The sequence below is a fragment of the Falco cherrug genome, chromosome 6, assembly GCF_023634085.1.
Source record: "Falco cherrug isolate bFalChe1 chromosome 6, bFalChe1.pri, whole genome shotgun sequence".
In the NCBI taxonomy this organism is placed as follows: Eukaryota; Metazoa; Chordata; class Aves; order Falconiformes; family Falconidae; genus Falco; species Falco cherrug.
Window position 1 is genome coordinate 77,915,746 of NC_073702.1, and position 16,558 is coordinate 77,932,303.

Consider the following 16,558-nt stretch of genomic DNA (forward strand, 5'->3'; position numbering starts at 1 on the left):
GTCCGTCTGTCCCCCCTACACTTCTGCTTATTCGGTTGCCTTTTTTCTAGATTCTTCAGTAGATCTATTTCTCATTTAAAATATGGGGTCTACCCATACTAACCAGCCTACCAATCTAAATAGGTGATATGTACAGCTTGTCAATTTGGTAAGGTTTTTACAGTTTCAAATACAAACAAGTAACCTGTTTTATCATGAGCAGTGGAATCAATGAAGCTTGATTTTTCTATTATTCTTTTTCTGTTAATATGTATCTTCCCTTTTCCTTCTAAAACAGTCACGGTACATTCCTTCCATGCCTCTTAACCCTAAAAGATGTCAAAAGAGAAATACCGTACAGAGAAATAGTTTTGTTTCAGTTTTCTGATGAGGCACTAAACAAAGATTGATGCCCTCATTAGCTTCTATCAATGGCACAGGTCGTGATTCTGCCTCCTTTCTTTCCTGAGGGTTATGGTTCTGCATCTCTTTCATCTATGTTCTTACTGATTTTTTCAAACAATTATAAGAGATATAATTAGAGATTTCCACTTGTTTCTGTTTTGGAGGGAATTAATAAGCTCAAAAGTTATTGGGGAAAACTTGGGCAGTGTAATTCTTTAGTCCTGATTTGCTTAACAAACTGAGAAGCAAACCAACTGCTTAATTTTCATTCTGTTTTCAGAATTAATGTGTATTTTCAGGGATGAAGAAATTAAAAATCAGTATTTAGGATGTATTCAGCTTCAGAAGTTTTAATTTCAAATTTTTAAGGAAATTACATTTTTTCCATTTTTTTTATTTAACCTATCTCCTCTTTTGAATGATTCCATGATGAAAGTGCTTTTTTTCTGTTTATTTTTTTCATGCTTAAAGATAAAAGGCTTCTAGATATTTAAATCTTGATGTTCAATGTTTCATCAACGAATGTTAGGTGAGATCAATCTTAGCCTGCTTTCATACACCATAGAATTAAGTCCAGAAGTATGCTTGCCTGTACGTGTTGGGCTGTTCCACTTTATTTGTCTGTATCATTGCTTTGTACCATTCATGTTCCTCCTCTTGGGAGACTGGGGACCACTGGCTGGAACGAGAAAATCCCAAGGTGTCCTCATTGCCTGAGACAGGCCTTTTTTAAAGTGAGATATAGCCAGATGGCCTGAGTGAACTGTCAGCAGGTGGCCTAGTTTGATGTTGTCTTTGGCAAGTTCTGCAGACTCAGAAGACCAAATTAGCAGCTTGATTGATCACACAGATTTCATATGCCTTAGTAAGAGAAAAATATTATTACATGCATGCATGCTAAAGGAGATGTTGCTTATTTTTATAGTGGAGGTTAGTACAAGTTGTTTTGGGGGGTTATGTGGAGGAAAAGTTAGAATTAGGACTAATTTTAGAGCTAGTTCTTCAGTCCTAGAAAACTTGTCATTTTTAGAGAGAGATTCACTTGACTACTCTCAGCTATGCATTTTATAGCAAGGTGAAATGGCCTCTGGCAATAACGAGACCCAGACTATCTGTTTCTCTGCAGTAACTGGTAGGAGCTTAATGTGGATGGCATCTCAAAGTGGCTGAGATATTTTGGGACAATACGTCTGAGATGTTGTAGGTGCAAAGAAGAAAGGGATTTGGAGTCAAGAAATCAGGAAGGGCTCAGAGCAAGAGAAATGGTTGAAGAGAGTTATCTGTAACAGGATGAGGACAAAGATAGGCAGAAAACAAGAGAAGAGAGGGGGCCTGAGGAGTTTTCCATAGTTAGATACAGTAGAACATGCAGCCTTGAAGGTCCGGTTGCTGGTGGAGCAGTGGAGACAGCCACTTTGCACAAGGTAGGAGAAACTCATATATCCATACAAGGATTTCTTTTCACATAGAAAATACTCTATTTCTCTTGAGGATTACATGGTAAGAATATGTTGTTTTCTTGAGGGAGCACAAGGAAAGGTAAATATTTTACCTTCCTACCCGAGTCAAGCGATCTGTCCAAAAGAAATGGCCTTGCAATCAGCTACCTACAATGTGTAGAGGGAGAGAGCAGTGTTTTGATGAATGATACATGCTGGGGTTTTCGTCCTTCCACTTGCCTTGTAACTTCTCAAGAACTTGCAGATGACTAATTCATAACTTCAAAATTGGAGCATTTATTATTTAGAAAGGATAGAATAGGCTGTGTCTTGGGATACAAGTGGTCAAGTCTTGAAGAAAAACTTCTGCCCCAAGAAACTTACAGCTGAACTGTAATGGACAGGTGCAGACAGGTGGGTAAGGAAGAGTGGCTTAGTGGCTGAAACATAAAGTTTTTATTTTTGTTTACTTGTATTGGACTGTAACTTGAGCCATACTATTGATTATCCACTTGAACACTCAACTAAGAATTGTGTGGCGCAGGGGCTACTTGAAAGACAGGTATCCAAAATGAACGAAGAAGGGGAGTTCGGTGGCATATTGTTATTTCAATCTGACATCTGCGAATGAAAAGGATCTGTGGGGTTTTAGTGCAGTAAGGATGCACTACTCCTTCCAAACACTTTTTTCTGATCCCTTGTGAGCGTGGTCTGTTTTTCTTGATTAGGACCTTTGTTAACTAAAACATACTCGTTTGCCATTTCTCTGTTCATTTAGTCATCCAGATCTTCTCTTCCTCAAAAAATGACACTATCTCTGAATGTCACCTGTCACCTCATTCCTTCCTTCCTTCCTTAGATATAACTTTATAGCTCTTTATTGAGAAAAGGGTCTTCCCCACATCACCTTTTCAAGAGAAGATTTCATGGGAAGTTCTGAGATCAGCAGTATTCTGCTCTCTGGAGACAGGTAATTTCCAGAGGTGTCTTCAATTTCTAACTGCATGTATTGGGTTTGTGTGGCAAGGTTTTGGTAGTGGGGGGGGCACAGGGATGGCTTTCCCGTGTCCGATGGAGCCGATGGCAGCCGGCCTGAAGACAGACCCACCATTGGCCAAGGCTAAGCTCATCGGACGGTGGTAGCATCTCGGGTAACAGATTTAACAAGGGGGGGGAAATGTGTGTGAATAACTGCAGCCCGGCAGGGCCCCGTGCAGGGGCCGGGCAGGGTGTGAGGAGCTGCCCGCTGAGGGGCAGCGGCAGCAGGGACCGTGTGAGGGACTGACCACAGCCCCCCCACTCCCTGACCCCCAGCACTGCCTGGGGGGAGCAGGTAGAGAAAATTGGGAGTGAAGTTGTGTCCAGGAAGAAGGGAGAGGTAGAGGGTATGGTAATGGGTGAATGATCTTTCCCTGTCCTTATCTCTCCCCACAAGCCTTTTGTTTTGTTTTGTTTTGTTTTCTCCCCTGCCCAGCTGAGGAGCGGAAGGATGAAGCTGCTTTGATGGACACCTGGCATCCAGCCCAGGTCAGCCCACCACACTGCACAGTGAAAGAATGGCATGCTCTTCTCAGCTTCTTACTGTGTCTTCTCAAGCTATATGAATCCCCTACCCACTAAGCTGTTGTGCAGTTTTCAAATGCTATAGCTCCTCCATCCCATAAATCTCTAATTTCTTAAGAACTTTTATGTTGATATTGGTGGACTGATGAACTTGCATCACCATCATTTACTTTCCAAGGCATCTTTCTCAGTGGATCAATCACTGTGAAGATGATCTTCATGGCAAGGGCACTAGAGCACGACATATCATCCAAAACGGCACTGGTGGACTTAGCATAGTCAAAGACTCGGTTAATGTGTTTTGACAGCTGGAAGATGAGGCCCCAAGAGAGGATGGCACCCACCACCACTGAGCTCTTCTGTGCCTTAAGCTTTGCACTGGCACTGTTTTAATTCATTCTGGCACGTCATGATGCTGATGTGGAGGTTTGCACAGCCTTGCCCTCTAATGAGTCCTGGCATCTATTTGTTCATGAGAGAGGATGAGTGCCATAGGAGTAATCTGGGTGGACACATCCTGATGGATGAAGCTCTTGCACTCAGATTCCCTACTTTCAAGCCATTACCAGGCTGAAATTGCACAAGCAGAGCAGAGAGTTATTTAAGCTTTATCTCAGTTGATCAATGTGACATTAAGCGTCAAGCCACAATTTGTTTTTATAACCATGTGAGTGAACGTGCTGAACATTTAAGAAAACCTGCAGCTGGCACATGACCACTTTTGCTTTGGACTGGTGTTCTATCTGTTGCACCAAGATTAGTGTGTAGTGTTATGCAGTTAACATGGAACTTCATTGTTTTTTGTTGAAAAGATATATTACAGTGCTGTGGTGTACCAGTAATTGAAATAATGCCATTTTGATTTTTTTTTTCTTCTTTTTCTTTTGTATTAAATCAATAATTTGTTAAAAGGATGCTTTAAAAATAGAAAAAAAAAATTATGAATGAACTGATAGGCTGAAAGATTCCCCTCTCCTCCCTGTAGTTCTAAAAATTTTTTTCTGTATGCTTTCTTTCCTAAAAAAAGGCCTCAATCAAATATTCAGTTTTGTATTCTTGTAAGCATATTCAGTATTGGCTTTTATTTCTCTATTTCTGATGGTACATGCCACCTGGATTCATCGCCAAGCTTGGGAAGACTAGCAACTTCTTGGTTCTCTTCAGCCACTGGAACATTTTCCAAACTATGGTTTTTTTCCCCCCCAAGATTCCTGAAAAAGTGTTCCACAATGTTCCTTAAGTCTTACATCTTCACTGAGCCTGAACTAGTTCATCAAACAGTTCACAGCATTTGCATTGGTACCACATCCTAAGCCTGGCCTGGTACAGTAAAAATATTGTTATGGACCCTATAAACACATAAAATAATTGATTACTAGTCTGATTAAAATAAAGTAGAAGCTGCTACTAGTCCAAATAAATGGCACCATGCATCAATAACCCAAGTTGTTTAAATAAAATAAAAGATGTAATATTACTAATGCAGTTAATAGCAATCTCCTAGCTACATTGTCCTTTGCTGTCCCTCTTCTCTGAGCTACTTTCCCACCCTTGTGTTTACCTGTGCTGGCCAAGGGCTATCATGGCAAGATGTCAGGCTGCCAGCATTTCTGTTGGTAGCAATAGTTTCTTCTTCTGATACTCTTCAGTTTTCTGGTTTGCTTGGGGATATTTTTATACTGTTGTTTGTTAGTGAGCTTCTTTCCCAGTGATCTACGATCCTATACTGTGCTAGGATTTTCACTCACATGTGGTTCTTTGCTGGACTTTTGCCGTATATGATATGACTAAACCTTACTAAATATGAAAAGTCCAAGATGAAAACTACCAAACAAGGACTGTGGTTAAAAAAATAACCATCTGACCTTTTTCTTTCTTTTTCTTTTCTATTAAGAGTTTAGTCACCTGGCTACTTTGCTCCTCAAGAAAGTAAAGGAAAGCAGGACCAGTTTAGGTGGGGGCTAAGATGAGGACTTAAGGTCAGTGGTCTGTTAGTAACAATGACAATGTCATATCACCAACACCATCTACAATAAACTGAGAAATAAACTCAGTTTTCTTCCACTGCTGCCTTCCCTGAGTTTTTTGCCATGATTTCTGCAACTCGGAAAAGAAAACTCCTTCCTAGAGGTAAGTGACATGCCCTAGAAGGACTTCAGTTTATACTTTACATCTACTGGTGTTTGAGTCCATAGCAAATATCAAAATCTTTCTTTAAAAAATGATGTTTTAGGCCAGAAGTATTAGTGGGAGCCCTGAAAGTCCAGTTCTATGGAAGTTCTCCACTGCTTTGTAGGAAAGCCATGCTTCTGTTGTCTCCTAGTGCCAAAGGCTCTGGGTGATGCTACAAATTACAGCCATTTTCCTCTTTGCCTCCTTTTCACCCATTCTTCTTTGCCCTTTCCAAGTCCTTACAGTCCTGTGTTAAGCTGCTCCCTTTAACCTTCACCAAGTGCTTGTCACTTTGCTCCATGCTGATGTGAAAAAAGTGGAGGAGAGGAGAGGAGGGACACCGTGTAGCCTCTGTCTTTGGGACTTGCCACCTCCAAAGCAGCCATTACCTTGGTCTCCTCTTGAGGCTTGCAAGGTTTTGCACATGAATGGTTTTGGAGGGGTTGGAGCCTCCTCCCAACAGCTTTCCTGACATCTACAACTGTTTTGGCACACACTGACCGTTTGGAAGACTGAAAACCTTACCTAAAGTGAATTTTCTATTTGGAAAACCATGTGCTTTTCACCTTTCTCTGCCATGGCTCTTCACCCTGTAAATAAAACATGACATTAACGATGAGCTTTTTCTGCAAAGCAGCTTCAAATCAATTGAGTGTAAAACGCTGTGTTCATGTTAATTCTGTAGTGAAATTTCCTGAAGTCACTTGCCACACAAGGTTTTTGATGGTGTAGCCTGGATTTTGGGGTTAGAAAGTTACTCTCTGGAGTCTCAGTGAACAAACTGGGGCCAGCCTGTAAGTGAAAACTGGGCTACTGCCAATCCTGGCTATCTCCTGGAAAGCAGAAAACATGCTGCTTTTTTATGTAACCATCAGAGAGTGATATCGAGCGTTACTGTAAGATTCTGCCCTGACTCAGAAGAATCTCCATTTTTGTGGATGTTATTTGCTTCCCCTTATCTTCTTTTATCACTGTAGGATAGAATCCTTTCTCTTTTACTTGTAGAATACAATCCTTTCACCTCTTGGCAAGCACAGAAAGACACCGATGAAATTCATGATGACCTTATTTTAAATGAAGCAAAACAACTACCATGGTCTGTATTGATCTTTGGTATTAAAATGTGTGAAGTTGTTATTAAAATTTTTCAGTGACTTCTGCAGCCTCTTAATTCCTAGCCCCTGGCAGAAATGTGACAGGGTTAGTCTCTGGTTACAAAGCAACTAAAAATATTCCCTGGAATATCCTTCCCATATCTAGGATTGGATTCATTTTGCTGTGTTACCCAGGAAAGTGCTTCTTGACCAGGCAGCTGATGAAAACAAACTGATTCCATGAGGCAGAGCTTACAGACTCAGAAGTCTGCCTTAGTGAGAAAAAAACAGGGATAGATTCCTGTACTTCATCTCTGTAACTTACTTTTTTTTTTCTTTTTTTTTTTTTTTTTCCCCCAGGCTTTAGACTTTATGCCATTGCAATGAGGATTGAAAATCAGGTCTTCAGTTAATGTAAAAATTTACTGAGTTCAAGGTAGTGATGATGATTTATGCACGTGTCTTCTTACTAACCAGCCCAGTTTTATAAGTGACTGAGGGTGCTGGTGAAGATGAATGACATACAATACTAATATACAATAACAAAAATACTTCTGTTAACTCTGTGAAAGCACCTTTTAGGACTGTAGATATTTTTCCTCTCTTACCAGAAAGTAAGAATCACTTAATGAAAACAAACACGTAAGCCTTCAAGTTTAAAAGCATTCTCCGTTTTGTGGTGAGGGCGATAAACAGGATTACAGCTGTGCTGGCAGGAGGGATCCAGCAGCATGTGACATGTGGTTTGACAGAATATGGATGGGTCTGGCTTATGCCCCTTCCTCTGCCAGTGGTACGCTCCCGGGATCTCTCTCCGAGGTGGCACTGGTCCTTTGGAAAGCTGATCAGCACGGAGGTAAAGGCAGGATGCTCCAGAGAGTGATTTTCGTGGAGTAAAGTGGATGATCAACAGCAGCACCACTGGGAAGAGTGAGAGAGGGAGGAACATCACGGCATCCAGGGGCTGGGAGCCTAAGTCAGGAAGGGGGGGAAGGAGAAAGATCGCCTTTTACTGAGGAACAGCATGATTTTCCCCTCTCCCTCTTGAATTCTAAAACTTGAAACACCAAGAACACTATGGATTTACGCTTTTATAGATCAGTCCAGTCTGGACACTGAAATAAAAGCAGCTGTGGAGCTCTAAGGGGGATGCTTTATACGGAGTTTGTGAATAAGGTACGTCCTGTTTCTCCTTCTGTTCTTATAAGATGCTGCATGTATAGGTGTGTACATGCTAAATATGCAGGTGCAAAATTGCATGCATATATGCACATCTGGGTGCTTACACTATGTATTTTCACTGTATTCTTAATTTAGGTCCGTCTTCATAGCAGCTTCACTAATACTTAGTTTCACATAGAATTCTCCTTCCTGTGGAATAAATTGTTTCATCATAGGAATAAAGATTTTAGGGTGTAGCCTTCTGAAATGTATCTGAGAAAGTCAGGAAAATATTCTGAAAGTTTTGGTATTTAGTGTTTGCACAGTGTCCTTTATTTCTTTCTCTCCTCCACCCCACTTGATGGCATTAGAGTCTCTAGGCATGTGTGATATAACCAGAGATAATTTAATGATGTAACGTGCCTGAGCACTGTAATAGGATTTTGATAAATCTTGTGGGTTTTGGACTGGTGTTTCCTTTAGTCTTTTTGGAGGTCTGTACAAATCTGGCATTACCTTTATTACAGAATGAATTTGGAAAAAAGAATAATTTTGTCTTCAGGCAATATAAGGAGCTGCAAATATTGATTTGATTTGATACTATCTGATTAATACTGATTTGATACTGATTCTTGGTTAATTGCAAAGTATGATATTTAAACCAGTGTCCCTAAACACTCCCTTAAAACAAGAGAGAAAGTATTTGCAGAAACTGTGTCCATGTCCCTTCCTCACAGCTTTGCTTGTTCGTAGAGAGAAGGCAATTGCCTGGAGTTGTAAGTCAGCACAGTGTTGTGACAGCACTGTACACCAAAGAAAAACCAGCTCTTTGTATTTAGCAGAACTCTAAACTGCATTTAATTGCAAATTAGCACTGAAGTACTCGTCTGAGAGTCGGGCATCGCAAATCCTAGTGTTTGCATGCAGCCGGAGGGTGTTGAGCTGCTGAGCTGGATGCAGGCACCTTGTGCCCGGCTGCACCGAAGTTTGCAGTGAGGAACTACTGCTTCAGTAGTAAACAGGCAACAAAAAGGACAATTTTAATATCGGACTCAGCCTGTAATAGGAGAAGAGAGATCCAGCAGAGAGAGGGAGGGAAAGGGAGTCTGCATTTCCAAGTTACATTCCCAGCCTATGACTCGCTAAATCACTAAGCCGCTCTAATTAAGTTTATGAGCTAGAAAATAGTTATGCACGTATTTTCTCAGGCCTTATTGTTTTACATGAGAAAGGATCAGATGAGATTTTCTATGCTGGTCTGCCAGGAAGCCACTTGTTTCTCCTTGGGACAGGATCAGGCTTTTTGTGTGTCTCCAGGATGCTTGTTTAATGGACAAGCAGCTAGTGATGTCAAAGTGGAGGAATAGAATTTCTCTGCAATAGGAAACCTCCACCTAAAAGTCTTCCAGGAGCCTAAACCAATATTGCAGGTCCTGTATCTCGTGAGGTGGCATTGCCTTTCTGTTCTTCTTTAGCTGATCTTGTCTGTATAACTTTTTCTTGATGATTGCTCTCCTGCGGTGCTACTGTCGGGGTACCGTTTTCTTGGTTAAAATTGTACTTGCTAGGTAACTTAGCCCCATTTTTGTCCTCTCTAAACCATGCCTTGACTGTGTCCACTTTTCCTTTTCTTCTAGGCAGTCTCTGCTGATTGTGTAGCTCCTGTGTTTGAGCGGCACATGCTTTTTTTGACAAGTCAACCTCAGGAAAGCAGGAGTGTGAAACCTGGTTTGCTGCTGGTGCACTGTAGGTACCACAGAAGTAGTCAATAAAACCTTTGCGGCCTCTTCAGACCCTGTGGAATGTTTGCTTTATTTTCTTTTGGTTGGTTTTGGCTCAGGTTTATAGAGACACCCAAATTCCCTCTGCAAGATTAGGAGAAGGGCAGAGACAGATACCCAGCATGTTTAAGTCAGCGTTACTCCACTGTAGCAGGTTCACACAGCTGAAGGTATGTTCGCCACCAGGACCCCCATTAAAACCAGTGCAAGAAAACATCGTCCTGTCTGCCCCAGCCAAGAGCAGTGGTGTGTGCCCTGAAATTCATAAGCAGGGGGAACTCAGACATGGATGCAAGGAAATGCTGATGTGCCGGAGGGCTCCCTGGGGATACGAAGGGAACACAGATCTTTTTGGCTCTTGAAGTTGAGGAACTATTCCATGAGGGCTTGAATCTGCAGACGAATTTTTTTAATCTAAACAAGGTCCCTGGTACAATGTGTTTGTCTTGGGCAAGCTGTGAATGCATTTTGGGTGCTGCCTTCCCATGCCCCTTGGTGAGGGTGCTGGAAATGCCCTCTGCTGTGGGAACTGGCTCAGGTGCAAGGTGCTGCACGGTGTGTTGTTGTGATGTTGCTGTGTATGATGCTTTGCAGTTAGGTTGATTTTATGAACGAAAACCCAAACAGAAGGAAATCTGTATTATTGTCTATCAAATACATACATGGCTCTTCATTTTAATTTTTGTTCCCAAATGGAGTTTCTCTCAGTGCTTCTGTCCATAAATAATGCTTGAGTTTGAATTCAAGTTCTTCTGAATTTCACTTACTGTTTTCCTCTTGCCTTTCTTCTCCTACATCTCTTGAAATTCATTTATATTTTGTGCTATAATACCATGGTGACTTTCAAGTTTTTTTGAGACCCTAAAAAGCACTGCTGATGCCCAATTCTTGCCAAAGCAATGACACTAGTTGACATGTAAGTGGACTTCTCCATATGTGTTTTACCTGTTCAAGGCATTTGAATTGTCTTCCCTGTGCACAATCCTGCTCATAATCCATTTTGCATTAACAAGTCTTTTATAAAGGCTGAATTCAACAGATTATTGAATCTACACTAATTACACTCCTAAAATACTGAAATTAATCCCTAATATTATTCCTCTTCAAAAGGATCTACCTATATCAGATATTAAGGATTTTGGGGGAAATGAGTCTCTGATCTAACAATGTGAGTTGTTTAAGAAGTGAGTGGTCTCAAGTTTCTTTCCTTCAGAATTTTAATTAACCTCAGGAAAAAATTGCCTAGGGAGGCGATTGTTAAGGATAGACTGGACAGTCATCTGTACCAACATAATTAGCATTTATCCTGCTATGAAATAAAATAGGTGTTTGCTTCATGTCCTCACCAGCCTGTTTTTCAGTCATAAGGGTTGTAACAATTGTATGCCACGATTTCTTTTCTCAGCGCCTGCCTTCTGCAGGGTGCAAAGCCCCAGTCACCACTCAGCTGGTTCTCCTCAAAATACCACCCAATCTTCCAAAATCATCACTGAACATCGTGGTTCTGCCCTCTTGGAAACCACGTGCAGGGGGGTTTATTAGCAGCCAGAGTGAACAGTTAAAAGATTTATCTTCCTAATCACAGGTGACTGTTGTAAAGGCTGCTTCTCTCCCCATCTTGCTCAAATATACTGCTATTTTCAGAAGAAGGGAATTTTCCATGATTTGCATGCGCCAGCACCTTCAGATTCTGCTCCTGGACACACACATTTATCTGGCTTCTGTCAGGGATATTAGCAGGCATTACACCACAGAGAGAATTACTTGTTGTTTTGTTGAGCTATAGGAAAACAAACCCACAAATAAATTGTAAAATTCAGATGACTTCAGGCTTGTGGAGGTTGTTACATGCCCTTTGGATACTGAGGGCTAACTGCATAAATACAGCAATTTGACAACATAATGATTGTGATTTTTCACATCAAAAATTGAAAACATAACAGGCTGCTGAGATGAATCTGAAATTTCAGTTTTGATCTCCTTATTGTAAATAAATCACTTGTCTTCCAAAGATGCTATCCTGGGGAAAAAAACAGCTTCAGGCAGGTCTCCGAGTATGAGATCACCTGCAAAATCAAAGTCTGTTGTGACTGGAGCTGATAATTTCATTCTTACTTCATAAAAGCATTGCATGCCTTCACATCTCTTAGGACAGCCTGTGGTTTATAATAATTTTCCAAAACAGCAGAACACATTATTCTTTCTCATATCACAGACTTGAGAGCCATTACACCACCACACATTAGTCCATTGGCCCACCTCTGCTGTAGATACAAATTCACTCTGTTTTCCTTCTGGGGGAAGAGGTTTAACAATTTGCTGAAAATTGCCCATCAAGTAGAAGAAGCATAAGCCTCTGCAGGACCCGGAAGGTTGCTCTGTGCCTGGTCCTCCAGACCTTCCTGGAGAAGAGTAGGGGACTGTAAGAATCTCCTTCTGAAGATGGGAAAACAGCTGGACTAGGATGGAAAAGATGGACAGTGGCAAAGCCATGGTGTTTGATAAAATATAAATGGACAAAACCACAGCTGGGACAGATTGTGCCAGCATTTTGCAGCTGCTGAGACAGCAATTACTGTGAAGCTCCTGTCTTCTCCAGATGATGTTCTAGAGGCAGATGTGACCTTAAGCTCACAGGCTAGAGTTTGCTGGGGGCATGGAAAGTCTCGTGCTGTGCCTGCAGCGTGCCAGCCACTGAGAGGTCTACAAAACCCTGAAACCAAAAGTCAGTGCCCAATAAATGACAGGTAATGGTCAGGTCTGTTCTGGTTGCTGTCACTCACCTCCTGCAAAATGTCCTCCTTTTGGCAGCCCCAGGTGAAAATTCCCTATATTTGTCCAAGCCTTAGAAAAAACATCAGGTGGTCAGTGCCTTGCAGGAGCAACCAAGTTTTTTCTCCCCACTCCTTCAGTGCCTCCCTATAGGAGGAAAAGATCAGGAAGGTTGCTGCTATTCTGCAGTCTGCTTCTTTCTTGAAAGAAGTGGGGATGGCATGTCCTTGCCTTCCTCAGGGTAAGAAAAGCCTGTCCAAGCCACAAAGGACATGGTGAAACACCCTACTGGGAGACGAGGAGATAGTGGGGAGCAAAACTGATGTAGGGCTGGCAAAACTGCACGGGTTAAGCCAAGGCAAAAATCCTCAAATTGCTTTTGTTTTTAGGCTCAGAAGTTTTGAGGCTTGATATTGCCGTTTTGTAGTGTCTGAGTCAGGATTTGGATCTCCTGAGGTTGGTTATAGTGGAATAGGAGCATTTTAAAGAATATATTATTTAAAAGCAGAATTGTTTGTATTAATTAAATATGAATGTCTGCAGCACAGGAATAAGCACAAGTCCATTTCTAATAGGAAGCAGTAGATTTGTGTCTTTTGTTATGGTTTTAAATCTGTTTTCACAGGCACTGGGGGCCTTTCAGCATGGGATGTGCTGGAAAGACGGTCTGTAGATGAGCTAAATGGTGGGCAGTGGTGTAGCGCGCTCTGTTCCCACGCTTTGGTCATTGGAGACCTACTGCAGAGTGGAATCCTTTTGTGTTGCGAGAGAGTAAGACAAAACCAGTCCTTGATAACTGGTTTATTTCCCAGTGCTTGTCCAAGTGTGCCTATCACACTAGATAAAGCACTCATGTTGCAAAACACTTTTTGAGAGCTTAGGTTTGAATCTATGCTTATTAATCAGAATCAAGGACTCAATTAAAAAATGGCTTGTCTTATCATTCACTTTGTGGTTATTTTCACATATTTGCCTTTTTCTTCTTTTTCTTTTTTTCTTGAGTGCTAGCACTGAAAAATGTGCAGCCTTGGGAAAGCGAAGGTCCTCAGCAGCGACAGTTTTGCTCTACAGATCCACTGCTGTAGGCCTGTGCTGCTTACTAATGTAAAAGTCGCTGTAGACACTCACATAACTACTTCCAACTTTACTTTTGTCTCATTTTTTTTGGTAATTATTACATTGTTTCAAAACTCAGTAATAAGTCTTACTGCATACTTTTAAAGCTGAAAGGAAATAGAAGCACCTAATCAGGGCTTTACCTGAAAATTTGGGTTTCACCTCTCAGCAGGGTGTTTAGCCTGAGATCAGGGCCACGTACATCTGAGTGCAGCTTTTCTCTTGCCCATGCCTTTCCAGTGTTGCTATGTGATGTCACGTTATGTTGCTTGGACAGATCTTTTGTGATAGGCAGGCATAAAATATTTTCTTAGCATCAACATACAGAAAGCTGATGTTCCAAAAGCTCTCTGATTCTCTGTCATAGGAGAAGTACGAGACATTGCAATTTTACTGATTTCTGTCGTTATTAGCACAAAAGCAGCAGTCTGATGAAGAGGCACAGTACCCAGCTGAAATGTAGGAAATGTTAGCTTAAACTTTAATCTTAGTGACTTCAAAGGGATGGTTCCCGTTCAACAGGTGTGAGAATCTACCCGAGAATAACAAGCAGCCTGGTGATTAAACAAGTCTGCCAAGGATAAAAGACAGACTCCTAGTCCATAGTCTTCAGACTTTAGCCCTAAACTAAGACTAAATCAAGACCTTCTTTCTTAAGGAAATCTCTTCTACAACGTTAGGAGGTTAAACAAAAAAAGAAAAAAGAAAAAAAAAAGAAAGAAAGAAAAGAATAGTACTCTGTGGTTGTTTTGAAATAAGTTTTCTGGTCACTGTTAATTACATTCCTAAATACAACAGCTAGCTGGACTCCTGGGAAATACTTGGCTAGGGATGTATGTCATAGAAATAAGTTTTGGCATTCATCATCAAACTGAGTACTGAGGAAAATGAGTACTGAGAAGCAGCGATGTAAAGGGTGAAGCAGTGTTTGTCCCCAGGTGTGCTGGACTCGTGGTCTGTGTTATCAGCGTAGCAGCCAGAATGGGTGTAGGAGCGCAAGGCAAAGCCCACTGGGGGCCTTTACCTGTGCCTCCACAGCCCATGCTTGTGAGATGGGGTCCACGAAATACACAGGAGAAGTTTAGAGTAAAAACTACACTATGAATTGAGATCCAGCAGATACTGAGAACTGACTAACTTTGTTCTGAAGACTCTAAGAAATAGATGACATTGGACAAATTAACAAAAAAAGATCTTGCCCCTTTTTTTTCTTTTAAAAGAAAGGCACTAATGTATCCATTAAGCTTTTGTCATTTACTGACTCAGATAAAACTATTTATAGTTTTATTGTTTTTTACATATCATGAAAGGGCAGAAAGTTATTTTCTTAATTAACACAATTGATAATATCATCACTTTAGCTGTGTTAATTCTTTTAAAATGAGCTCCACTAATTCCTTCTGAGGGGGTGCTGGGTGCACGGACATCTTCTGTTTCACTCTACCATTTAGCCCTTAGTAAATTCAAAAGTAAATTTTGCCTGTGAGCTACAACATGCTTTTAGTTTTTTTCAGATTTTTTTTTCTTTGAAAATAGTTGGTATTAATATTTCCTTCATTTGTCTGCAAAGTTACAAAAATACTTTCCCCACTTCATACCAGTTTGGCTGTTCTACATAAACTGAACGCATTCATTTTTGGCAGGCTAACAGAATAATAATGATTGTTTTCTTACTAATTTAGATTAAAGACTTCAGTTTTTGCCAGTATCTGCCAATATTTAACCGAGCCACATGGAAGAAGGCTTAATCTGAATCTGGGTTCAAGTATACCCTGTTTGTAGCTTCCCAATATGTTTTAAGAGGTCACAGGAACTTGCAAGCAATGAAGCCTGGTACAAATATGAATCACTGAAGTTTATATTAAAATAACATTTCAGAGTTCCTGCCCCTGACCCAGTTTTTTTAGGGGCTGTGGATCAGAACCTTTATGGCTTTTATCAGGCATGTAATGCTGTGGTATCTTAAAAAGCACATATATAAACGAAACCAACAGTTAGTTCAAATCTTGGTTCCTGAAATAATTCACCTGGGAAAATGCACATTCCCTACATTTGCTAGGCTTTGCCTAATAGTTTGAAAGTTATCCCTCTCTCTATTTTTTTATCCAACATTTAGGCACTAGATGCTCATCAGGATTGTGGCTTTTCTTGAATTGGAATTGTGAGACAAATAATTATTCTGTCTTATTAATTACATTCATTTTTGGTTTTTACACTTCAAGAGTGAGATTCGTTTGGGGGGCACAATTAATTCCTGCCAAATCAGGATGATGAACGTCTTTTAAAGCCACAATATAGTATTGAAATCCTGTATTATATGTCGCTGTTACATTTTGTTTTAAATCAAGCAAAGCTATTTTTTATGTTTTTATATCTGAAACTTATTCTTAATTTGCCAGACATGATGGAAAATTATAAGGAAAGTTTGTGTGCCTTTTTGGAAGTTAGACATTAATCTCCTTTTTTTTTTTTTTTCTGAAAATTTTCAGGAAATAATGTGCTCTTTCTGCTTGAAGCTAAAGTAAGGTGCTTCTTTTTCAGCAGGTAGGACTAGTCTGTCATAAAACTAACATTTGCAATCAGGTAATTGAGCAGAACAGCAAAATCTTCCATATTGTAACAGTCCAGTTTGATCAGAGAGGGCTTCTTCCTGCCTCATGGCTGTCATTTCCTTGGAAAACTTGCACCTTTGCTTCCAAGGCAGATTAAAAATTTCAATGACTGGGCTTCTGGCTGGGCTTAACCTATACAGGAGTTGAAATTTCCTCTTTAAAGCTACTTTTTTGTTTGCATGCTTGTAAGTTGGACAATATTGTCCTGGTGAGCCACTTAATACTGACCTGAGTGGGAGACTTTTGTGTGGCTCAGGAAAAGAACATGCCCTTAAATATTTTGATAGCCACATCAAATCCAAACTGTGCTGACAGTTCCCAGATGTGCTTTTCCATTTGCATCACTTCAACCACCCACAAAGTTCAAACGCTGCAGCAATACAAGGGTTGTGGGACCATGCAAGCTGGGTAACAGAGAAGCATCAGGATCCTCTTAAAGGCCAGGTGGAGTTTGGATCAAGACT

General features: G+C 40.7%; 1 protein-coding gene across 1 annotated transcript in view; it reads left to right on the plus strand.

Annotated features, from left to right (window-relative positions):
- Window positions 1-7,399: 7,399 nt before the first annotated feature.
- The window catches only part of LOC102054973 (opsin-5), a 38,511-nt gene continuing 29,352 nt past the window's right edge, over window positions 7,400-16,558 (plus strand). Inside the window, exons 1-2 of the mRNA XM_005441560.3 lie at window positions 7,400-7,828; window positions 9,451-9,559. Coding sequence (XP_005441617.2) covers window positions 7,802-7,828; window positions 9,451-9,559 — 136 coding nt within the window. The 5' untranslated portion in view covers window positions 7,400-7,801. The remainder of the gene's footprint in view (window positions 7,829-9,450; window positions 9,560-16,558) is intronic.